Source organism: Amblyomma americanum, chromosome 6 (assembly GCF_052857255.1).
Source record: "Amblyomma americanum isolate KBUSLIRL-KWMA chromosome 6, ASM5285725v1, whole genome shotgun sequence".
Classification (NCBI taxonomy): Eukaryota; Metazoa; Arthropoda; class Arachnida; order Ixodida; family Ixodidae; genus Amblyomma; species Amblyomma americanum.
In genome coordinates this window covers 7,987,376-8,011,834 of record NC_135502.1, presented here as the reverse complement: position 1 = coordinate 8,011,834, position 24,459 = coordinate 7,987,376, and the positions used below count along the sequence as shown (strand labels likewise).

Here is a 24,459-nt window from a genome sequence, read left to right as displayed (position 1 = left end):
CTTAGGTGGCATTCTCTCGCCACAGTGACCTCCGAGGAAAACGGTGAGGCAACAACACCTTCCCAAGCACTTGCCCGTAACTGCCGACACAGCGCGTCCATCGTAAAACGTGCCAGCACACGACGTGCGGACCGTTCTCGTACAGCTAATCGACCGTTCTTGGCTGCCAGCTACCTAAATGATAATCGTGTTTAGACGACAGCGCCACTTCACTGTCATCGGCTCGTCGTAGATCTCTCTGAGAAGTTTAGTGCTTGTTATGCAATAATCGACTGTTTGGAAGAAACTTGGCGTCTTCTATAGCTTGTGCGATTTTTTTGGAGTTTGTATAGGACGTGCGTTGTGCAGGTATAAGTCGTTTATTGGAAAAAAAAAAGAACGTTTGAGGTCACTGCGGTAAGCCGCATTGGAGGAATGCGACAGCATTGACATCTCCTCGTTTCTCTTTGCCCCTCTGTGCCCCTCTTTGCTTCACTCGTCCCTTCTCCTCACATTTACTCGATTAAGCGCTGATGTAAATTCATCCAATTTTCCAATTACCACAATTAATGGTCTTACTTAATCAGGTTCCATCAGGGCTCATTTTGAGTTTTCAAACTTGGCGCCACGCTTTGTTTTCAAATGTGGTTCCACGCATTGGCTCCGCCCACACTCCCGGTTTTCAAATTTGGCGCCGCTCGTTGCCCTGGCTCCGCCCACTTGTAGGAAATTTATGGCTCTAATTAATTAACTAATCAACTTATCGACATAATTATTTTTCGACATCAACCTCACATCATCCTCTTTCGATTACAACCATTCTTTAGGCGCTACCTCTTCCAAGTTCCTCACAACTGCTGCGGACACGTTTTGCGCACACTCTTTGCGGACACGACCTTGTCGACATAGCCTAGTAAAGCTTTGACGTTAATAACCTTGGTCAAAGACAACACCCTGGGGGAGAGCTTTTCTATCGCGTTTGGTATAGCGGTGTGATCTGCCGTAAAATCGCGCTGATATAATGATTCAGGTTCGGAGTCCTTAAAAAAATGTGTACATCGAGATCATTGAGCGGTATTCGGCAGCACTTTCATGTGGGTCTCATCGAAGCGTTTTTTCTCTTTGTTTACTCGCGTCATTTCTTGCTTAACCGGTGGTTCGCTCATAAGCGACACCGATAATGTGCGACCAGCGTGTTTTTTTATCCACACCGCTGATCCCGCAGTCACGCGCGAGCATCCTGCCCTCTCTGTTCTTTCCTCTCCGGTTGCTTGTCGCCTATCGAGCGACCATCGGAAACGTGCCCGGTTCGATATGCATACACTGTGTTTGCACTGCACTCTGTATGCGGGTCAGGGAGCGTGGAGGAGGAGCCCGTGTTTGCACAGCAGCGCGCCAGCTCTGCACTCAGTCGACGCCGGTGCGAACGTGGTTTTCTGTGGCGGGAGGAAAAGCGGAATGCCGGGGGGGGGGGGGGGGGGGCAGTTGCTCCTTCTCTGTTTACATTGGACGCGGGCGGATGTTTTGTCTCGGAGGGGAACCCAGCAGCACATTCTCCGCCTGTGGAAGAGGAAGGGCGCAGCGGGGTTGAGCGGGAGGGGAACCCCGTGTTCAAAATAGGCCCTCTGCTTAGGGTACTGCGTCGGGTGCCGCGCGACATGAGACGCCCAGGAAAGAGAGAGAGGTGCACTGCCAGAATTACGGCTGTGTTCCGTTTGTGTGGAAACAGAAAAGGAAAAGGGTGGGGAAAGCCACGGCAGTAGAAAATAAAAATAAAGGAGCTCGAATGTGATGGGCAAATTGGTGCTTTGCGCGAGCGTGCTTTTCTGAGATTCGCCGAGCCCAGGGCGGTTCTCCCCGTGGGGTTGTTGCAGCTGGTTGGTTTCAGGTTGTCAGATAGCGTGGACTCGAGCCTGATCAAACCTGACGCAATCAAGACGAAACGATGCGAAACCGCAGCCGGTGGGCCTTGCTTTTCTTCTCGGACGGTAGCGATTCGCGCGGTGAACATTGTAGCGGAATAAAGGTAGCTGTGTCGTAATCCTACCATTGTGTCTGATATAGAGGAGAAAATCGAAACAGTGCTATTTGATGAGGCACACGGTTCGGGTGTGTCTCGCGCCCAGCCATCTTGGAGTAGAATACACGAGCGCAGTCACTGGCTGCCACTTAAGCAGTGTGTTGGTGAGGGGAGGAGAAGAGGCGAGAAAGTTGTTACACACGTGGTCAATTTCATTGCCTGGGTTCGCCCGCTATTCACTGTTCGCTCTGACCAGAACGGCTTCACAGAGGAAAGCATTACGTGAGCGTTTGAAGGTAAAGAAACGTCTAATGGGAACTAGGCTAAAATAGGTAAAGGCACAAGAAGGAGAGGCTTACAAAAAGCTGCGCTCCTTCTAATTCCGTATCGTCCATCTTGCGGTTTTTTTCAGCAAGTGATCTACCGATTACTTTTTTTTTTCCGTGCGAGGGAAAAGTAGCGGCAACAAATACAAAGGCAATTTAGAGCATGTAAGTTTCTGCTGATCCTAACGGTGACGATTATTCGGGGAAGGAAGTTTTGGTTCTGTGTGCGCAGGAATAAACTCGGGGAGAAGAACGAATCCGCAAGAGTCACCGATGGTGCGGGGACTGATCAGCGCGAAGGTTGTACGAGGAGTGCCGCTTGCCCGTGGAGAGTGAGGAGGAAGGGAAAGGGTATAAAGCAGTTGGAAGGAGGTGGGAGGAGAGTGGCTGAATGAAAGCGGAAGTGAGAATGAACGGGGAGGTGGAGGCACCCCGGCAGCACGTCGCGTTTCTTTGCGCACCCCCCCCCCCCCTTTGTTTTTTTATTTTTGTTCTGCGAAGCAGGCTTTGCCGCGTGGCCGCCGAGTCGGGGGCGAAGCCCACCTGGCGTCGTTGACCTCGGCGGCGGCGTGTCGCGGCAGCCGCCGGTGTGCAGGTGCGGCCCCAGCGTCGATCGGTCTTCACTGGAGCGGAGAAGGGGGAGGGGCGAAAACCGCAGCGGAAGCGCTGGTCGCGCGTTGCATTGCCGCAGAGGCACCTCACTGGCCTCTTCGCTCTCGCTGGATCACCGACACGAAGGAAGATGTCCCCTCCCCCCGAGAGAGGAGGAGGAGGAGGAGGAAAGCGGGCGCGCCGAAAGAAGTAAATGACTTGCTCCTTGTTCATCGAGCGCGGTCCCCGGTCGGTATTGGAAGCGTGAGCTTTCGTGTCCTCTTCCGCGCTTGCTGCGGGGGCCCTCGCCGCTGTTCGAGTCGCGTGCGAGCCACTGTGTTGGCTGCGGCTGAAAGGAAGAATGGCGCTTGAGCGCGCAATTGTCTTTCCTGATCATTACATTGATGTGGGCTTTATTCATATGTACTGGCTGTCTTGATCTTGCCGACGTTTTAATTGCGACGTTTTAAACGCATAATGGCAGAGAGAGAGAGATCACTTTACATTAATTCTTCATAGTTTGTTTTTCCTCAACAGGCCAAAGCTGCGAGCGAGCCCGGCGCTTTGGCATATTGAGCGTCTCGTCGCAGTAAGGTGTCGGCAGTGGGGGCGTTGTCCGTTTTGCAGGTTTGACGTAGGCATTGCAAGCTTGTGAGGACTTAGGCAGCTAATCCTCAACATGAACAGTAGTCGGATATGAACGAAGCGGCTTTTGCCCGTCAAAGGACCCCCTTCCAGCCAATGGCGTCGGCCGATTCTCATGACTCTGCAAGCGTGACAATGCAGGGAGTGGCACATGAAATATGATAGTTCCCTCCCTCCATGTTCGGGGATAGCCCCTCTCTTTATTGTGGCGCCTCGCTCTGCATTGCCACGCTAGCAGGGTCATGAAAATCGGCCGACGCCATTGGCTGAAAGGGCATCCTTTGACGGGGGAAAGTCGCTTCGTTCTTGAGTTGTATCCGATTGTAGCTACCACCAGTTTGCCGTCCTGTCCGAGCTAGATTACCACCGCAGCTTATAAACAATCTGACCGGTAGTTTATTCGCTATCGCGAACTCGTAAGCTCAGACACCACTATTTGGTGTCCATTAGAGGCGTTTCGCCCTCCTTGTTCCTGTCTCAGAACGGCCCAACAATGGACTGGTACCCTTTGTACGAGTGCGTTGCCAAATAATAAATAAAAATATTAAAAAAAACGCGAGAAACTAGCGGCAGAAGGTGATGCGTCATAGTTGGCGAAAAAGTGCTCACTCCAGCAGATTCAGTTGTCACGCGCACCTGTGTCTTGACGTCAGTAGGGACAAAGGGAACAATAGCGCGCAACCCATTGTTCAGCAAGCAGCAGGCACTGCAAACTCGCCACCTGCTTTTCTAGGTGCAGGCTCGACTCGCTGCGAAGTACTGAACTGACTGAAGATGTCAATTTCGGTCAACGCAAATTTTGCCTTGCATGGGAAGTTTTGGTCAGAAAGGCTCTTACACGTGTGACATATGCAGCGGTAGATCTCCTTGGTACTGGTATTCAGCGGGCGCAAGTTTCTTTTAGCTTTATTATGAGGGCTACAGAATCGTTTACGGCTTCCTTATCCTCTGTTTGAGGTGACTGGGGGCACTGGGATTTGCAGGTCAGCGACATAAGATTTTGTGACAGAAAGATCTGGGCATTTTCAAAGGGGGCTCGGGAAAGGAGCGGCGCTAATACTAACTTTCAGTGCTTGCAGATAGAAGGAAGAGGATACAAGAAAATAACCTGCAACCGTGATGTGTACATCATCAAATCACGTTAAACAGCCGGACTTACCGAAATCTTAAAGGTGAAATAATAGTTTTAGCATCATCGTACGACAAATAAGCTAACTACGGTAACCACGACCGTCCGGCAAATGCGGCTAGGCAAAAACGGCAACGGTAGCAACGGCAACGCGTTGTCGTATTGGCTGTACTAGTCGTAGGGCTGTGCTAAAACTTTTTTCTGTCACGTGTGGAGTTGAGAGGATCGTTGTCGTGGAAAATTTGTTGGCCTAGCTGACTTGACTTGCTGAAAGTCACGTACCCGTGAAAGGAATTATACGCACCTCCTCCTTGGTCCTGAAACTTTGCACTAGGCATCTGCGTTCACTTGGCCATATCCGCACTGGAGGCGCTTGATTATCGGAACGAAATCAACATACAACGACAACCTTCGAGAAGATAAACAAACCATTCCATCACCGCACTCACCCTGCACCTCGTGCATTCATCTCCTACCAGCCGAACGTTCTTTATACCCTGGCTAAGGCATATCTGTACCGTCAATGAGCCAACGCCTTCGTGTCCCAACTGCACGGAGAACTACATCTCCCACTGTCTTTGAATGCCCATATCAGCCGTATAATTACACATTACCCCTAGTTTGTGCAGTGCATGGCTCACCTCTGCAAGATCAGCGGGCCCTCGTGCGGCAAACCCGCTACCAACTGACACAAGAACTGCATAATACAGTATATTCTATGCCTTTCTATCTCTCTGAACGCAGGAGTAATTCGCGCTGCATTGGCGCGTGTGATCTCCATTACTGTAGAATCCGAAGGCGGTGTCATCATCACACACTTGAAAGGGAACAACTCCTAAAGTTGTTGTTGTTACCCTCATACAATGGCACATGCCCACATGGGGGGTTTGGCCAAGAATTGGGGGTCACAGAGAGTTTTTCAGATAAATATTTCCTGGACGAAAATAAAATGAATACTGAGGAAGGAAGAAGTAAACAAAAAGGAACAGCGAAATCAAACGGGAAATGCATAGCGCGCACAGGAGATCGGCACTGAGGTATATAGCCGAGTGGTTAAATGATAATGATAATTGTAAGAATAAAAATAATATTGAAAAAAAAGTTACCAAGGTAGCCGATTTGTTCTAAAGTCACTCCCTAGATTCCTAAAGTAACTCCCTAGAACGTCGTCATGTGTGTTCCCTCTGTTCTATTCCCAGCGTGGTAGAAGGTACCAGCTCTCGTCTTGATAGGGCTTCTGCAACGTTGAATGTTCCCAACGCCGTTGCAGTGCCTCCAATTTCTCCTTCTTGTGTTCTCATTCAACGGTGCGCTCGTAAGCGCGCTCTCTTTTGTATGGCGGTGCGATGACGGTTGAATTGAATTTTTAGTTGTGTGGTTTAACGTCCCGAAGCGACATGCGCGTGGTGAGGGACGCGGGTTATTTTCGACTAACTGGGGTTGCACGTCACATGGGCGCTGACGGTGGATTATTCTTGGTAGTGCGAGGACCATGTTTGATGGTGTACTCGGGGATGTTGGAATGGAGGGCGCTAGCCGACATCCTCCACAGACGTGTGCGGTTGACCCGCTAGAACAGCGCACTCGGGGAAGCTCTCGCAGCTCTTGAAGGCGATGAGTTGTCGAAAAGAAGTTGGGCCAGCAGCCGGAGCCGCGTTTCGGGGCCCCTTTCAAAGCGTCTCCGATTCCCGGGGCGTCAGAGAGGTCAGCCACAGGTGGCGGCCGTCGGCGGGGCCACTCCTCGGGTCAGCACGGCCACTTGCGCAAGTGCGCGGACACGCAGCGTCCGTCGTTGCCGTCCGCAGTCAGCACTGGGCGTGACGATCGGTCGCCGCCGCGGCTGCTCTTCTGCGGGGGTTGCCACGCATTCGGATGCGCCGCGCGGATGTAGCGAGAGTTTGGACGAGAGGCCGAGACGTGGGTTGTTTTGGTGGCCGCCACGCGAAACCTTCAGTGAGAGGTTGTTGTATACGTATACCGCGCGTAGTACGGCGGGGAGTCGTTCCACCTCTTGCATGATCAGCCAAGGTGAACCATTTTGACCATTTGTGGCTCCTTTTGGTGCGAAAGCGCTCATACGCTCACCAGGAGTCTTGTCACCGCACGTACGTTACTCGGGTAGAGCGTCGTGCCAGCTGCGCGTGAGGTTGCTCGGCAAGAGCAACAGGGGTCGCACAATCTCTACCAGAGGCTGTGATAGAAACATTATGATGGTAATGAATTTTATATGGCGCAAGGTATTTTCGTTTACACAAGGTGGGGTCAAAGAGCCACTTTCCCAAGCATTCCGCTCCAGCCAAGCACAGCACCAGGTCAGGGGAAAGCTTGTACCCATTTTATGACCGGTGGTTACCACTAGGCCACCGCTGCTGTTCAGCCACCTGCCAGTCCAGTGGCGCATCCCACTGCGCTGTTAGTGGTATGAGGACTTGCCGCCATCTGTGAATGTTAAGTAGAGAATGATCAATTCCATATATATGGACATCAGCTCACTAAAGATATCGCGTCGCACCATTAAGGCAGAGCTTAAGCGTCCCCTCCAGGTGGAAGAATGAACAGCTGGTTTCGTACGTCTACTCGGTTTAACTACGTTAAACCCCTACCAACTTTTGGCACCTACGCTGCGTCCGGTACTATACCTGCACGAGCGCCCAGATAAGATTCTACTGCCAGCGCCACCATTACGCAGTCTACTTCAGTGCCAACGAAGGCAGTTCAGCAGAAGGTACACCTCCCCTCCGAATCACCCCCCCCCCCCCCCCCCCCCTTCCTGCTGTGAGAGGCGAGCAAGACAGGCTTTTCCGCGTTATGCGACAGGCATTACATAAAACGATGTCAGTTTTCTCTTCTCACGCGAAACCTTGAGTAGGGGGATAATTGTCCTTCCGGGTACGATGTGACGAAGATTGGGCGGGCTAATCATTGCACTAAGTTGCTCTGAACTAACTACAAGATGCGAGACTCTTTGGAGAAGTCTGTATTAGCTGTCCTGGTCGTGATAAGAAAGATTCCAGTGTACTTTATCAAGTAGTCACTCCACAGAGCTTGGATTTCAGCGCACTTCGATATTCAGTAGGTTTTGTGGAAAAGATTCATATGCTTGAATGTAAAGAGGCAGGGCTAACACTGCTCAGTGAGATCTGATTTATAACCGAAAGTCGTGAGACGCGCGCGTAGCACGCAGGCGTTGCTCTGCCTATCGTGCTATGCGTATAGCAGATGGCGCTCACTGCGCTGGCGAATCGTCTTTTGCGACGTTATCGGGGCGAAAAGAGAGACGGACACTTCTTTCTTTCAGCTGGCGGCGCTGTCTGCTCGCCTAGTATTTGAGGGGTTAATGAACTGCAGGAAGCGCTTGTCTGGAAGCTGGCCAGGAATTTCGGGCAGCGGGGGCCACGCGCCTTGCGTAGACAGCGTCAGGTTCCAGAGTCCTGTCCGCTCATTGGCTCCGGGTTCTGTGCTTCTCTGCCGCTCCACTAGCAGAGGGCAGCGGCGTTATGTTATTCACATACATGGATGAGGATGCACCAGCGTTTCATCGCAACTGCTTACGCTTGTTTCTGTGCGTTGCTCACGCTCTGTTGAGGATAACAGAACGTCTTTTTTCCCCTCACGTGGCGTAAGAATGCGATAACTTTACAGCTGGCGCCATCGCACTGTCTTTTTGCGCAAATTAAGTGAAGTTATTTTTTTATCGCGTTTTTACTAAGGTGTGTTGTTTTGTGATCTGAACAATGTTTTATTATTGGAAGTTATATTGACGCACGGCTTTGCCGGCCCACCCACTTGTGCATTGAGATGCTAGGCGCGGCAAGAAACACATTATATAAAAGTAACCGGAAATAATATTATTTCTTGTAGTACCACTACTGCGCTGCGGTTAGTAGGCTAAAATCCTCTGAGCTTCGTGTTCTTCCTCGACTGACATCGCGGCCACGACGTGACGCGCAGTGCGTGAAAGAGGAGTCCTTCCTCCTCTCGTTGTTTCACTCAGGCGATGCATGGCATGAGAGTGGCGTAAAATAGGCGCCCGACCCACGCACGGGCGCTGCGCGACAGCTCCGGAGTTTCGGCTCGCCGAGTCTTCCCTCGCGTCGGAAAGCGGAGCCGGCTTCTTCTAAGCTCGCGCTCATCCGTTGCCGTCTTTGCCACGTCGCTCCGTGGCCGAGCCGGAAGGCAAAGCGGCACGTTGCTGCACTTGGCCGGCGTCCAAAAACGGCTCCGGCGGCAGCGGGAATCAGTTGACGCGTTCGTTGAACCTCTTTGCTGTCTCCTCCGGTGTCCTTCTAACTTTCTGCCTTCCTTTCCGCCCAGTCTCCTCGCGTGGCCCTCGGTTGGTTGCCGCAGTCGGGGCTCTTTTCCTTATTATGCGCCAACCCCTGGGTCTGTGCGCCATATGACGGGCGCGCTGACTGGCGGCTGGCACGCTCCGTAAACAGCGCCCAATTTACGGTTCTCCCCGAGTGGCTGCCTGTCCGTTGGTACGTCGCCTCGTATGGCTCGCTAGTGGCCTGCGGCTAGGAGAGCTCTGCTGCTTTAGCTTACTGCCTCTGTGGCCTGGATGTCAGGGGAGGTTGCTTATCTGTGTGCTCCTGCACTTTTTTACTTTCGTCTGCCAACTGGGCGCTTTTGCAATTCTTTTCTTTCCTTGCCGGAGAGAAAAAGGAACCGCGGTGCCATTTTGCTTTCTCGTCTATCTTTTTTCTCTTTCTGCCCGGAATGCCCACAAGAAAGAAAGAAAGAAAGAAAGAAAGAAAGAAAGAAAGAAAGAAAGAAAGAAAGAAAGAAAGAAAGAAAGAAAGAAAGAAAGAAAGAAAGAAAGAACTATGTTCTGAAAAAGCAGATTTTAGCAAGCGCTGTTAGTCCGTCGACATGCTGTACTGGGGCGGGGATTTAGGAGAAAGTATACGGGTGGAAAATAATGCAGAAATTAGTGAAATAATTTAGTAAAAACAACAGTAAGTCGTAGTCTACAGTTAGGGCAAACATATTTCCAGTGATGGCACAGGAAGGCGTCTCGAAGATACGTACAAACACGGAGCTTAATGCACGGCGATGCTGGAGCGAGTAGGGGAAGCCACCTAATGTACATTTAGTTTTGTGTGGTGTGAGCGCCTCCAATATAAACTAGTGCCATATTCCCGCATTGATATACGCAGGGCATTTCAAATGAATCCGTGCACATCCGTGACGGTTAGGAATATCCATTTTCAGTGGTCATTCACTGCGGACCGTGGCTTGCGGAATCTAGCGCAGAACATAATTCCGTATTCCAAGGCGTGTTAATATGCTGCTATGTTTAGTTATGGTAAGGTGTATATTCCTACAAGTGCAAGTGCGGAGTTTCTTTTTTTTTTCTCTAAATGAGCCAAATCCAGAAACCGAACCAAGTCAAATTATACTGTGATGACAAGCTCATTCGTACATATTTCTTTTGGAAAAACTATTATAACAAAAGGGCCGCCGTAACACCCAGGGAACCGGTACGCAAATCCTATTTCAAATAAAAATGAGTGAGCCACGTCCACTCGTCAGGGCCTACTTTGTCAGTTGGACCGGAGTGTTTCGAGCGTGGTTTCATTTATTCCTTCTGCACGCTACTTTGCGATCAACATGCGTAGGGTATGAAGAGGTGGGCGGAAGGTCTCAAGTGAGAAGACGACGGCAACGAAGGCACCATTAGCCCCGTCGCCGGGGAAGCAAGGGTGCGCCTCTGGTGCACTGAAGTTTGTAGTGTTTAGTGGGGCTAGTTGGCATTGGCTTCCTAAATTTATTATTACGGGCGAAATAGCAAACGCTGGCAGGACCAACGGCTGACCTGCCTTCGTGGTTTTGTGTTCTGTCTGCGTCTGCCATTTCGCAACTAATAATGAATTTAGGATGCTGCTTTGAAGTAGAGTGTATTCTAGGAGCGATAGATTCCAGCTTGCCGAAATGGGAACATAAAAAAAGAAGGTTTTGTGCAATTTAGCGCTTGGGGGAGAAGCCTGCTACTCACATGTAATTGCTTTTGGGGGCGAAGCACCGTGGCGCTGCTGATTGCACACAGTGAGTGTTCCAATCTTCTCTTCTGCTCAATTCACAGCATAATAATTTTAAGCATTATTGTCATCAACAGAGCTTGAATTAATACAGTCAAAGCCGGATTTATCGAATTCGAAGGGGGCCACGAAATAGCTCGGTATATGTCGATCATTTGATATATAAAAATGGCAGTAGGTAGCTTATTTGCAACCTAGAAACAAGAATACATTCCTCCACGCTAGTGACGGGGTTCTTGCAGTGACGCGCCGCCCGCCGGATTGCTGGCAGCACACCGGTGTCTGGGCATTGCTAAGCCTCACCTGCTTCGCATGGAAGCTGCAGGGGACAGTTAGTTCTTTGGAACCAGCCACTGCCTACCATAAAATGTCTAATCGTGTTACCAACACACTATAAGTAGAGTAATCTCTCATTAAAATTAAGCTACAGATGGCTTCCGCAACGCCTTTTGCAGCGAAGCGAGCAACTCCAGACGAAGGATGCCGCGGCTTACGTTAGGTTGGCTTCACCGCATGACAGCAATGCGGCGTGGAAAATGAGTGCAGAAGATCGCTTCAAGCACACCTCACATTCACCTCGTTAAGCGGTTTCTCACCGCTTGCGCTGCCAGCAGGTGCATAAGGCTGCGCACCTGAACCGTCCCGGCGCGCGAATATTGATCGTTTTAAAAGGCCACTTAGGAGAAGTGCCACATGCAGGGGCGCGGCGTGCAGTTCGATATGTCAAATGACCGTCTAAACTGGAGTTCGATATACAGATCCATGAGAAAAGGAGCGCGAAAGCAAGACGACGGATGAAGACAACACACAGCACGAGATGTGCGTTCTCTCTTCGTCCGTCGTCTTGTTTTCGCGCTCCTTTTCTCATGGATCGATACCGACTCGCCCAACTTTCCACCCTTGTCGGTATACTGCGCTACTTTCCTATGCTTTTCCTCAAGATTTTCAAGGCAATGATCTGTGTTCGATATTGCCAATAATTCGAAGTATCCGGGCTCGATATATCCGGGCACGACTACTGTGTAAATAAAGTTTTTCTCATAAAATTACATTCACATCGAAAAGAGCCAAATCCAGAGTTTTTAGATGCCGATATTAACTAAATTATTTGCATGATTTTTCTGTACACGATGGTGTAGTGTTGCTGTAACATGCAAAGCATATCATATAACAGCTTGGATAGCGCTATGGTTTATGCGGCTAAGACACTTTCGCTTTTTTTTTCAGTTCCTGTGAATTTTTTTTTGAGAAAACAAACAAACAAAAAACCAGCTCCTCCAGTTTCTAGGTAATTGGCGCAAAGCCATTGAAATACCTGATCATGACCTGGTCGTTCCTCGTTGCTTGTTATTCACCTGAGTTATCTGGGAGGCGGAGAATCATCGTTATTATAGAACGATTCGGCTTGGCTTTGAAGCGCCCTTCGGCTTCCATCGTTTATTCCGTGCAGCACCACGAAGGCTCACGGAGCGGTGGTGCCCGCGTTGTGACTCTCTGCAGCGCTCTTTAGAAGTTTAGATGTCTAGATCGTGATTTATTTTTATGTTCTTGAGAAGTGGGAAACAAAGGAGGGCATTCAAATGTCATTTTGTTTCATATATACCTATGCCGTGGACGGCTCTTTGGATATGTCGTTATGCTGCTGAGAACGAGGTTGTCTTTTCGGTATCCGGTGCCTATTCCAGGGGGAGTGGGGTGAATCTAAAAACCTGTGTGACGATATGCGGATGATGCTCTTATTCCCGCCCTGACGCTGCCGTGGCCGGGCTTTAGGACAAGTCAAGCTGCTCTCTGCAGCTTTTTTTTCCCTCGAACCCGCTCATACTTCACTGTACGTCGTTTGTGGAAAATAACTATATTGTATTGTATTGCATTGTATTGTATTGTATTGTATTGTATTGTATTGTATTGCCAATTTAAATGCCTCTGAACCCCTTGTGCTTGAAAATTTCGCCGTACATACTCTGGCGGTTGGGAGCCATCATCCGTGGCTTTGCAGTAAAGTAACTTTTCGCAGCGGTTCTTCTTTCTAGACGGTATCTGTCGCACGCCGAGCGGCTAGACTTTGCCAGCGACTCTTCTCTTCCTCCTCCCCCACTCTGTGGTGGGAGGGACGCACTTACGTCGGAAGTTTACGTCACATGCTCCGGTTGATGTCGTGCCGGATGTGCGACTCCCACCTGCCCGCCTGGAAACGGTGGGCCACCGGAGCGGTTCGTACACCGCGCTGTGCTTGAACGCGTATATCAAAGCGGGGGTAGGGGGGGGGGGGGGCGCTATACTCTCCGTCACTGTACGAAGTGTGAGCGAGTCAACGCTCGGTAAACCTGTAACACAAACAAGCGAGCGATGAGGAAGAAGGACGCTATTAGGAAGCGAAGCACGGCGATTGCTCGTTTTCAATGGGATACCAAGTGGCTGAGCAGTAGAGGAAAGGCTACCAGACGCCGGAGAAAGCGCAATGTCACTGGCGTGAAAAAAACGTGAACGAGGATTTTGGCTGCATAGCGAGGGAGGTCGAGCGACTTTCAGTTTGCATTTTTACCTCATTTCGCGGAGCACGTACGTAGCTGTAATGTTTTGCAGACGCGATCAAAACTTCCCGCTTTATACGCTGTTTTTTTTTTTTTAGTTGAAATGCCTAAACTTGCTTCGGGGATCTTTACAAAAGCCAAGGTGGTGGAGATTAATGCGAAGCCCGCCGCTTACAGGGTGTCCCTGGAATTTAAACCACCGGTTAGTTCTTACCTCCGGGATAATGGCGTTTTATCTTTCCGCGTGGTTTAGGTTTGTCGCTGGAAAGTGGCACTTTATTGATATGATCAGATGCAGTTCATTTAAGAGGAATGGTTGGATGTGACACCCATGCATGTTATGAAGTCGTCGTTACCACGCCAGACTGCGTTGCTTGGGTTTTCGCCGGTGCTGCACAGAACTCGCAGTGGCGGCTGGGTTGCGTGGTCGCGCGCCGCACTTCTTGCTCCGGCACCGTTTAATTTGCTCGTTCTTCGGCGCCGCTCATTTTTCTTTCTTGTTTTGCGTGCCGGTCTCTTGCGCAGGCTATATACGTCCGTCGCGGCCCGGTCAAAGAAAAAGGCGGCCGTAATTGGAGGAGCTTATAGGCGCTCTCTCCTCCGGTCGACTCTCTTATCAGGCCGCCCAAACCCGCGCGCCGCCGCTGTCAGTGAAATCCGCCGGGCCGGCGTGGTTGCCATGTGGATTAAGTGCGCGCTTTGGGTGAAGAACACGCTGCATTGAAAAGGGCGGTGGGGAGAGCAAGGGGGAAGCGAACGAGATGTAACGACGGTTATTTTCAGGAAGCCGCGTCTTGTGGAAGAGGCCTCGCCTGCTGCCTGTCCTCCACCCCAACCTCCTCCCGGGGTATTTGCGCCGGTCCGCTCCTCGAGGCCCCGTTCTTGGTACTGCCTCCTTTGTGCCGCCTTTCTCGTCTTGTGACCATGCGGCGCCGGCTGTGAAAAGTGCTAAAAAAAAAGAGAGCAAAGATTATGCCTGACCTCTGCGCCAGCCTTGCTCTTTGCGAGTTGCCCCCCGTGGCGTACCCCGTTGCGCGGTAGTTTAAGGCCGGGGATATCTGCGTGAAAATGAAAGGAGAGAACGCGCGACGTGTTTCTCCGCTTCCTCATCCCCCTTCTTTAAAGCCTTTTTTTATTTTCTTTTCTGCTTGTGTGGCTCCCTCTCGGGGAACTGGCGTGCGTGCTGTATGACGCATTCGCGTTTCCGATCTTTACTTTATTTGATTTTCGTGGCGCTTATCGGTTTTTTTTCTTCTCAGTTTTTGTCTTCCGCTTCTATCATTCCCTAAACGCCATAAACTGGGCGTCGCCATTGGCGACAACAGCCGATTTCTGTTGAGGCTGCCCGTCGTTAGGGCAGAATCCGCTGCAGGCGATTGGCCTCATCACTTGGGACAGATAATATACTTATTCCGCTCCAGTTCTATTCCTTTGAACCCCTCCTCATTAACGGAGACGCCGCCACGTCCTGGTTGTCGGCGTGATCAGCCAGTAGGCGCGGAAGTGGATAAGAACGGGATCGAAGGAAAGCAACCATTATATTACACCGGCCCTGTATCGGTGCTGTTCGTGAGGAACATGTATAATGACAGTGACAGTCACGATTTCCCCAAGGCGTATGTACGGGTTGTCACTTGTCGCATACCACTACGCAGAAAATAACAGCTGAAAGAACGGAAATTAAGTTTACTAATGTATTTAATTAAACAAAGGCTGGCATGAGCGGCAGCTGCAGAGCGGAAAGCAATATGCGCAAGAGCAAATGGGGCAGCGACCGTGATCGACAGGGTGGCCATGCATGCCTTTGTGTCGAGGAAAAGACCGGTGCTGCATTTTTGCATTCTCATCGTTCGTAAAGTGTCACGCCTCGCGCATCAGACTCTTGTTCTAGGCTGCCTGCTCTGCGCTGCACTTTCTGTCTCTCTCCTGGCATAGTGTAGAGCGACCCGACGAGTTGAGTTGAGGTTGCTGTTGGCTACAGGTGGGGTTAGCCTTGCGTTAAATCGCCGTCAATTGCTCTACCGTTGTGACGGGTTAAAATAGTTTCAGGTTTCAACTTTCACGTTCATTGGGCACCAAGAATGCAGGTAAAATAAGCACTCCATTCGTCGTTGTGTGCATTCCTCCTTCTTGTCCCTCGTCTTTTTGACTGGTTTTTCACCTTACAAGAAATTAGTATTGTAGAAGGTCCCACGGTTAAAAAAACCGCCAGGGGGACCGCCTAATGCAAAGTAACGTAGTTTAAGCAAATACAAAAGCAGTGGCCGCTCACACGAATGTGCAGTGGTCTCAGTAAACCATTTCAGTGTAAAACTAACTGTTTTAAACATTCTTTCTTTCCGTAAACGGTGGAAGACTGGAATACTTTGCCAGTTTCCGTGGGTTGTATTTCATCCAATGACGCTTTCTTTTTAACACTCAACCCTTAGGGCTTTATCTCCTTTGGAGCCCTCTTTCTTCTATTATTTCTTTTAAAGCAGTGTGTAAGCTAAATGGCTGTCCTGTGTTTGCCGAGTTTTGAGTTGAAAAATTGTGTGCTGCAGTCGTGCATTGTCAAGCGGCATTGTGATATTTGCTACATTTATGATCGTATATTGCTTTGTAATATACCCCCCCCCCCCCCTTACTGTAATGCCTAACGCCGCTGTAGGATAATGCATAAAATAAATAAATAATAACGACATCCTTAGTAAAGAAACAAAAAAATAACCGTACAGAGCACAGCAAGGAGCGTTATGAGCGGAGTGTAACAATAGCGAAGAATAACGAAAAATAGCATTATGATACGTTAAAGTTAACCCAAAATTTTTAAAGACGAATATTTTTTTAATGCGCTTAAGAAGAATGGAGCTGTTGGACAGTGATTTAATTTCGTGTGACAGGGAATTACATGACGTTGTACCTGGGAATATTGCGGATAATTTTATATTATTAATTAAAGACAGGAGTTTATGGCCCAGTTCTGAGACCTAGCCAGGCGCACAAGTACCCACGAAGAGTCGAAATGGCTCTGTCACCATTGGGAGTCCATTTTGAACAGTACCCTGAACGAACCTTTGCCGCTTGTGCCTCAGTGTTCAGCTTTGTCGTTCAGTGTTTTACAGACTAGAACTGTACCGAAGCAGATATATTACAAAAGACTGCGTTTACACCTGTCCGGGCTTCGAGAGAACTGGCAGACGTACTACGTACTCTTTCAGTCAGGTTGAAATGTATGTTTCACGTCCATGCCAGATGTACGATCCGTGTGAAGCAAAATGGCCGCCTTCCAAACCACCAGTGGTTGTGGTCATTCTAAACGGAGGCACCCTAGATTACACGCACGAAGTTTCAGCCAGCTGTACAGCTGCTGCAAATACCGAGTGAGGTTTCGCCGTTCGGACGGCACTGATGCGGAACTGTGGTTTCGTCGCCAGAAGCACGCCTCTTTCGGCATTCGCGCGTCCGAATGTCTTCGCGTCCCAGTTCAGAATTGAATGTGCCCAGCCGCTCTTTGAGAAGGTCACGCTGATGGCGCGGAGCCGATTGTTGAAGCGCGTCCGCCTCTCCTGTTCGCAGATGAGGTCACTATGTTGCTGACGCCAACCCGGAGCTCGTGACAATGGCGTCAGTCAGGTTGCTCAACTCGTCGGACCTCTACAGCTCACCGCACCACCTCAACGGAAGCTATCACGGCACCGCCTCCAACGAGCGCTCCAGGACGCCCAAGGTATGATGTGTATCTACGTTTATTTTTATTTTTTTCTGCACAAATGCGTCCATATTGTCTTCAGCCACAGAGCTTGCGCCACGCGCCGTGGGGAGAGCAAGTACTGGGTTCGGGGGAACCCGTCCAGCCTTCGTTAGTCAGCGCAGTTCAAGTTGCGTTGTCACATGACTTTGTACTCACTTAAATGGGCTTTGAAACGGGCACTCAGTTAAGGGATGTTAAAGGACGCCGCTGCACGAATATCCCTTGGAAAGAATTTTCTAAAGGCGCTTTGTATGGGGAACCTGCGCTGCCAAGGTGGCACTGCATGCAATTGTTCCATTCGGTGACTCAAAACTGGTTTTGTCAGCCGCTTGGGCCGCTGCAAACGCGAGAACACATTCTGCGCGATTAGATACCCGCGTTTGGCTGACAGCATTCATTGCCTAGCTTCTCTCGGCGTAGCCCAGATAGCTGACGCACGGCACGTGCGCCTTCGACAGAGCGCGGAGGCTCACGCCAATAAGCGCCTGAAGGTGGCGCGGAAAAGTACTAATAGTACTATTCAAAACTGCTTGCTCTTCTCGCTAGGCAGTGTGTTATGGCGCTGCAATCGGCACCGCAAACTTCAGCATGAGTTCCCCATAGAAGCTGGGTTATGTGTAGCCAAAATTTGAATCTCAGTGTCTTCGCGCTTTTCTCTCTCTCTCTCTTCTCGTCACTCTCCACGATGCACTTGCACGCTGAAAGGCCGGCGCTCCCCCGTCTTGCTAGCCCAGTCGATCGATTTGTCATGGTAGCGAACGCAGTGCAGCTTGTCACAACAGCGCGCAAGCTCAACCCCACTCAGCGAAATGCGGCAGCCGAAATATTGGCAAGAGCGCTGGTTGCCAGAGCTAGCGCGCGCGTCTTCGCCGGCCGCCGGTAATTCCCGCGAGGGGAGAGGCACTTCCTTTCTTGTACAGTCCGCGGGCCGACAGCACGCCTATCAGTTTGGGGACGCACGAACAAGTGATGCGCGGGCCGCGGGCGAACGGTCCGTCGTGTGAATCGGATATAGCGGCGCGACTGACTGGCCGCTGCCATGGTAGCTACGTGACGTCTGGAAGAATCGAACTAATAGCCATCTCTTCAGCCGCGTATGCGCAGGATCGTGAAAAGGAGTAGGTCGCGAGCATGAAAACGTCGCCGGAAAGGGCTCGGCAACTTTCGCGCATGATTGTAGGTCTTCTGTTGCCTGTAGGAGCGTATTATTTAGCTCAAATGTTCGTGACAACAGAACGCAGTGATTGAGCGAGTTTATGTAGTCTCCTCAGAAGGTGTTTCAGAGCCCGTTTAATATTTCATGGCTAGTATAAGGTTCCTCAACGCACTTAAAGGTACCTTTATAAGCTGTTTTCTTATTCAAAAATCGGGCGTTGACGACTTCTTCAAATGCCACAACGTAGTAGTAGTTGTGAATTGATATGAAAATACAGGGAGAAAAGAATGTTGGCGGGGGGGGGGGGGGGGGCACGGCAATTGCTATATCTTTCAAGAACCGGAGCTGCGGGAGGATAGTGAGGGAGAGGATAGTGAGAAGTACAAAGGGGAGCGATAGCGAGAAAAAAAATGAGAAAAGGGGGGGGGGGGGTCTATGCATACTATTTACAAAATGCAAAAGTTAAACAAGTTTTAACCGCGCGCTAGGAATACCACTGCCGATATTTACACAGCATGAAAATGCACTGTATATGCCAATAGCTCCGGAATCTTTTTGTTTTTTGAGCGGGGGGGGGGGGGGGGGGGGTGAGACTTCGAGCGTGTTCAGTTATCCAGTTATCTGTTTATTTATTGCATGTTTAATTTAAAGATTTATTCTATTTGATTTACTTTCTTTCTTTACATTTTTATTTTTCACTGCTCAAAATATTATTTGCTAATGAATATAAAACTTAAATTGCAATGGGTAGCTTGTAAAGGTGTCTGCACGAGGAGTGGTCGACTGCATTAAAAGAAGTTTGCTCATAGTCTTTTTCATTTCTGCTAATCATGATCATGAACAGGGGTCAGTCAGTCGACGACTTCTATTGAGACATGCTTGGTTTAGGTTACTCCAATGCTTCACGACTGGCTATGAAGCCAACTAGCTCAGCCCCACCGAGCATTGCATTAATAATGACCTAAAATTCAAGCGTTTTTCAGGAATATAATCTTAGTGCAAGCAGTCGCAGATTTGGGAGGGGGGGGGGGGGGGCGAACGCCCCCCTTACAGCCCCTATTCCTGAGTCTCTGGTGTATACAAATCCGCGCACGGCACACTGTTAAAGCGGCCAGGGTGGGGCGCCCGGCCGCATAACAGCCCAAGTAGTGCACATGGAGCCACGAAGCGTATGTGGAGAAAACCTAGTGCGCATCATTTGCACCTGCTGTCGCTTTGCGTCGTCCTGCACATTTCTCCCTGAGACGCGTGTTAAGCCTTTCTATGACGTTCGTGCTAGCTCATGTACGCGTGGGTGTGTTCACTCTCTTCCTGCTGTTACGCAAACTGTTTCAGCTCGACAGCATTCCGCCATGGACCCAGTGCCCGTCCAGACAGTTTTTCTGCCGAGAGAGCCAGTGTCGCCCCGGCAGTTCTTAACACGCCGCGGCGCGAATGAAACGAGGGCGAGAACGGCTGTGCCCGCAAGGACGGGGCAACACAAGTGCCGCGTTGAAGGACCGGGGAAGAAACAGTCGCCTCGAGTGGGTCCCCTTGAAGCGGCCCTGGGACGTCTCTGCGAAAGCCGAGACACCGAGCAGCTGTAGAGCGGGTTAGGCTGTAGCTGAACTGGGGCAGTCGGCGGTTAGCGCTCATTACGGAGCTCGCGGCGACAGGAAGCGATTCTCTCGCTTCTGCGGGTCCCAGTGCGCGGTTTTGCTGCGGCGCGGTGTCGAGATGGCGGGGGGCGCCTGTTGCATTAGGGCGGCCGCGCGCTAATGATCTCCGCCGTCTCTCTTGGCCGGCGCCGAGGGACTGCTCCCACAAGACGAGAGGGTTGACTGCCTGCCGCCCGCGTTTTAGGCTTTCGTGCCGACTCGCGGCCTGTCTGCTGCGGGCCGGCTTTTGCAGATCCTGCTTGCCTGTTAGCGCCGAGAGCGCATGCAGTTGCTGCGCGGGCGCCGCCTCGGGCAACGTCGGCTTCAATCCAGCACATACTGCGTGCATGCACGAGCTACGGCCCTGCAAGAAGTCATCCTCGACACATTCTCTACACGGCGGGCCGAATCAGCGACAGCAAAGTCGGCCGCGGTGGGCGAAGTTTACGGCCTTCGCTACGCGACGGCTTGGGCGGCGTTCCGTGGCCATCGCTACTTCGGCGAGGCGACGCAGAACGTGCTCTGCAGCGGCGTTTATTGGCGCGGAACCGAAAGCATATGCGTCTCTGTCGCTATCTGGACGGGTGCTGTGGCAGGTGTCGCTGTCATGTATGGGCCAAGTGGCCTCGGAGCATGGAGGAAAAAGAAAAACAAACTCGGGAGGAAGCGTCAGGCGGTAACATTCAAGCCTAGTCATAAAAAGTAAAAAGAAGAGAGTTGGTCCCCCACGTATTCACACCACGTGATAGCTTGCGGGGATATCTATCAGCACTGCGCGCGCGTATGCGCGGACTATAGCGTGCAAAAATGACTGTAGACCAGCCTCCTTGCTCTAGACGTCCGCGCCATGGGCCGCGCAGACACTCGCACTAAAACATACAGACATCAAAACATTGGGGTCTTAGCCGGAGAGCGGAAAACGGGGGAGGGAGCGTCGTCATGAGCACTTGGCTTGCGAAGGCTGGCCGCGTGACGTCGCTCAAAGCTAAACCACCGTTAATTTTTTTCCCTAGTTAACCAGTAGGGTGGATATAGGGACCATACGGTGGGCATGACGCAGCGCGTACGGAAAATGAAATAGAGCGCGTTTCTTCGCGCGGTATTCGGTACCTCCTGATCTGCGTCGTTTACACTATGGAGCGCATATACAGCTTGTTCAATTTAAGATTTGACACAATTTTTGAAAATAGGTTTTTTGACTTAGAAGAGCGCTTTTTTCGACATAACATTGTCAGCGGCGTACTACGCCAGAATGCAGCTAAGACGTGCTAACTAGCAGGCTGGCAACTAATATTGTATAGTTAAAGTTTTAACTTTTACTTTTAGGCTCCTTAATTATTGAGAGGCGTGTAGCTCATCGTAAGTAATATCCCTGTCAGTTTTTAGAATTTCGAAAACATGGTTGCCCTCGGCGCTGCGCCGCAGCAAATTTCGGCTATTACGAGGAGTTGCGGACACTGGAGAGGCTGCTTTGCCTGCAGGTTTCTCTATAACGCATGTATTTTGGCGCGATGTAGCCAAAATTTGTTGGGCCACAGTGCCGAGGGTAACCGCGCTTTCGAAGTTATGAAAACTGATACGGATAGCACTTACAGTAGACTACACGCCTCTTTAATTAAGGAGCCTAAAAGTAAAAGTTAAATAGTTAACTATGGAATATTAGTTAACCAGCGTGCTAGTTAGCGCGCCATAGCTGCATTCTGGCGTACTACACCGCCGACAATTCTATGCCGAAGGAAGCACTCTTCTAACTGAAAAAACGAATTAAAAAAAATTGGGTAAAGTCTTAGGCGGAACAGCCTGTATAATCCTTGAACAGCACTGTTCGTACTAAGAGCCATGGGAGGTACAAAGATGTGTTAACTAACGCTGTGTAGCCGCGTATACCAAGGCCGCGGATGCGAGACCGGGACGAAGAGTTTCGTTACGCTCCCTCTGCGTCCTTGCGATCGCCGTTGAGCACGGCGCGGTCTGACCGTTTGTTTTCTTTTCGCATTGGAAAGGACGCCGGAGAAAATAAAAGACCTCGCATTTGCAGAACGGCCTGGAGGTGATCGAGACGAGCCACGCGGTCCGGCTGCAGCAGGAGAAGCCGCACCTGGTGAGCCTGGGCGGAGGCCGGCTCAGCACGTCCGTCACCATCCACCCTCTGCCCGAAGGTGGGTTGTCTCTCCTGCACCTGGCGGTGTTGGCCGCCACAGGGGCTGCCTGCGGTCGCGGTGGGTGCACGGCTCCAGACGCACAACGAAGTGCAGTGCGTCATTCGCAACTATAAATTATATCGAAGCTTCACGCGCGATTACTATGTACGTTGCAGCACGGGCGGCACTTGTGTGCGGAAAAGTTTAGTTGCGAGAGGCGCATTGTACTGTCCGTCTTTGCTGTGTGTGCGTACTTTCCAGGCGGAGCAACCCCCCATCATGAATGATCACCGACTAGCACAGTAGCGAGCACTTTCGGACGGCCTGTCCTTCAAGGCACCCCCCGAAAATTTTTAATGGGCGCCTCTCTCTTGCCCCGTCGCACCCCCCCCCCCTCCTCCTCCTCCGCCGGAAAGAAGAAGAAAGAAAGCGATGTCGGGATATGCCATTGTGCTCCTCACGCCACACGTGTTAAGTGCACTTCATATCACTTGGGGCCAAAAACAGGGACACCCACAGTAAAGCGAATTGGTAGGGGCGGTGCTAGGGCTCTGCAAGAGCGCAGCAACACAGGCGCGGCAAGGGATTTAAAAATATATCCGCCAACACTGCCTCAGGTTTTGCTCATAGGAGCATTGCTAACACTGTTGCCGATCGAAGCCGTGGCCTAGCAGTAAACGCTCCGTGCATGCAATTTGTGCAGCGTAAAGTGGGCTTTTCCACCGGATTAGTCTATGTGCAGAAAAGCATGATTTACAGGCGTAACGTGTGGAAGGATGGAACGGCGAACGGTTGCCGACAACGGTCATAACCCCGGTCCTGATGCCCTTAATCAAATTCAGATTACTTCTACTTCAGCTGCTAGACGTGCTCAGTGGTGAAGAAAAAAATTAATGAATGTGGATATGTTAGAAGTTTCTTTAATCGCAATTCGAAAACGACTTCTGTTCCGCGTTTCTTTCCGCTTTGCGCAATGTGCCCACAGGTGTGGCAATGGTGACGTCACGCGCACGTCACACACGGCAGTTATGCAGCTTCGCGATCCTGATTCGCGTTTTCCGCTGCCTCTGGTCGCGTGTCCTCGGCGGTTACAGGAATTTACAGAATACGGAAAGCTGATGGACATTAGAGGCCGAGAGGCCTGGAGTGGCAGACCATTTTGACGTTTCACAGATGACTGCCCGGTTGGGCGTTCCACAAGCTCGTTTTGGCGCCTATAGGCTTACGTGCATACTCGTGGTGGTGGTGGAAACTTATTGCACACAGGTGAATTTGGGCATGCAGGTCCATGGGCGCTCGCAATTAAGCCCCACTGCACTCAAACGTTATTGTCTCGAAGGTTCATGACGCTGGCAGCCCAGCCTTCTTCCGCTTGCGGTCTTCATTTCGATCGCGTTCCCGGCACACTTCATGGACGCTTGCACGAAGAAAATAGTCTAGTTCCCAGTGTTGTCTTAGTCGCAGTCTAAATCCTCCGTTGGTTTTGCGAGAAGAAAAGGCGCATAACTGCCTCAATTTGTAGGTGGACACCACCGCCAACTCACAGCGCGATTGAGGTATTCACTGGATCCTCAGTCTTTAGGCTTAGTTAATTTTGAGGAGAACTGGCTTCCTGGGTCAGTGGATACCTCTATCGTGCTTTCAGGTACGGGGCGGTGGTGTCCTGCAGAATGCGTTACGTGTGTACCTAATGCGTTACACGGCTGCCGTTGTACCCCCTAAATGGCTTCTATTAAATGGCTTGAACAAGGCTATTACAGTTTTCACGGTAAAATTTGCAAGCCATAAAGGGAAGTTGTAAAACACAATGGCATTTAGGCCTTTTTTCAGTGTGCAACCTTTGGAGCACCTTTCATTGACTGTCGCTTTAAAGAGGCTGACTTTTGACACAACAGTCTCTATTCCCTGCCTCTAGAGCATTTGTATCTGATATACTTTTCTTTTTAAATTGTCTTTAGCACAGTTTTGTAATGAGAAAAAGAACTTTCGTCTTTGAATATTAGGTCAGAAAATGGACCACTAGTGTTTTGTCTTGACTGTGCAGCTGCCTGGTCGTCTCATCTTAGGTAGCATTAAAAAAAAAAGCTTTTAAGTAATAATGTTATGAGGGAGCTTTAGCTCAGATGTACAGGTTCTTCCGTTATGAATGGGAACAACCTGTTTGCACAAAAAGACGAATTGTTTGGGTTATTTCTCTGCTGAAGTTGGAAATGGCTTATGGAAATTATATGTTAAGGGGAAAACTAATTAGGAAACAGGAAAAAATGTGTTTATCACGTGTAATTATGGAGTAATCATTAATTGAAGGTCCAAACTTCATTCCCCTTCATATTGGAGGGACATGTACAAGGCAAGTTCATAGAAACAGAGTTTTTTAAAAAATATTCAACGATATCTGTAGTGCCACGAAAGCATTATTGCAGGGGGGATGTACAAAGCAAGAAAACATGACAAATGCCGTAGTCAGGTCCTGAGATGTTCGCACAACACATAAAACAGCCAAGTACAGAACTGGAAAAAAAAAAAA

The 24,459-nt window shown here is 50.3% G+C and overlaps 1 protein-coding gene across 4 annotated transcripts in view; it reads left to right on the top strand.

Moving 5' to 3' along the window:
* LOC144136236 (uncharacterized) overlaps positions 1-24,459 on the top strand; it is a 554,206-nt gene that overhangs the window by 92,714 nt on the left and 437,033 nt on the right. For all 4 annotated transcript variants that reach the window (XM_077668404.1, XM_077668403.1, XM_077668402.1 and 1 more), the window contains exons 2-3: positions 16,824-16,974; positions 21,830-21,950. In XM_077668404.1, coding sequence (XP_077524530.1) covers positions 16,867-16,974; positions 21,830-21,950 — 229 coding nt within the window. In that variant the 5' untranslated portion in view covers positions 16,824-16,866. The remainder of the gene's footprint in view (positions 1-16,823; positions 16,975-21,829; positions 21,951-24,459) is intronic.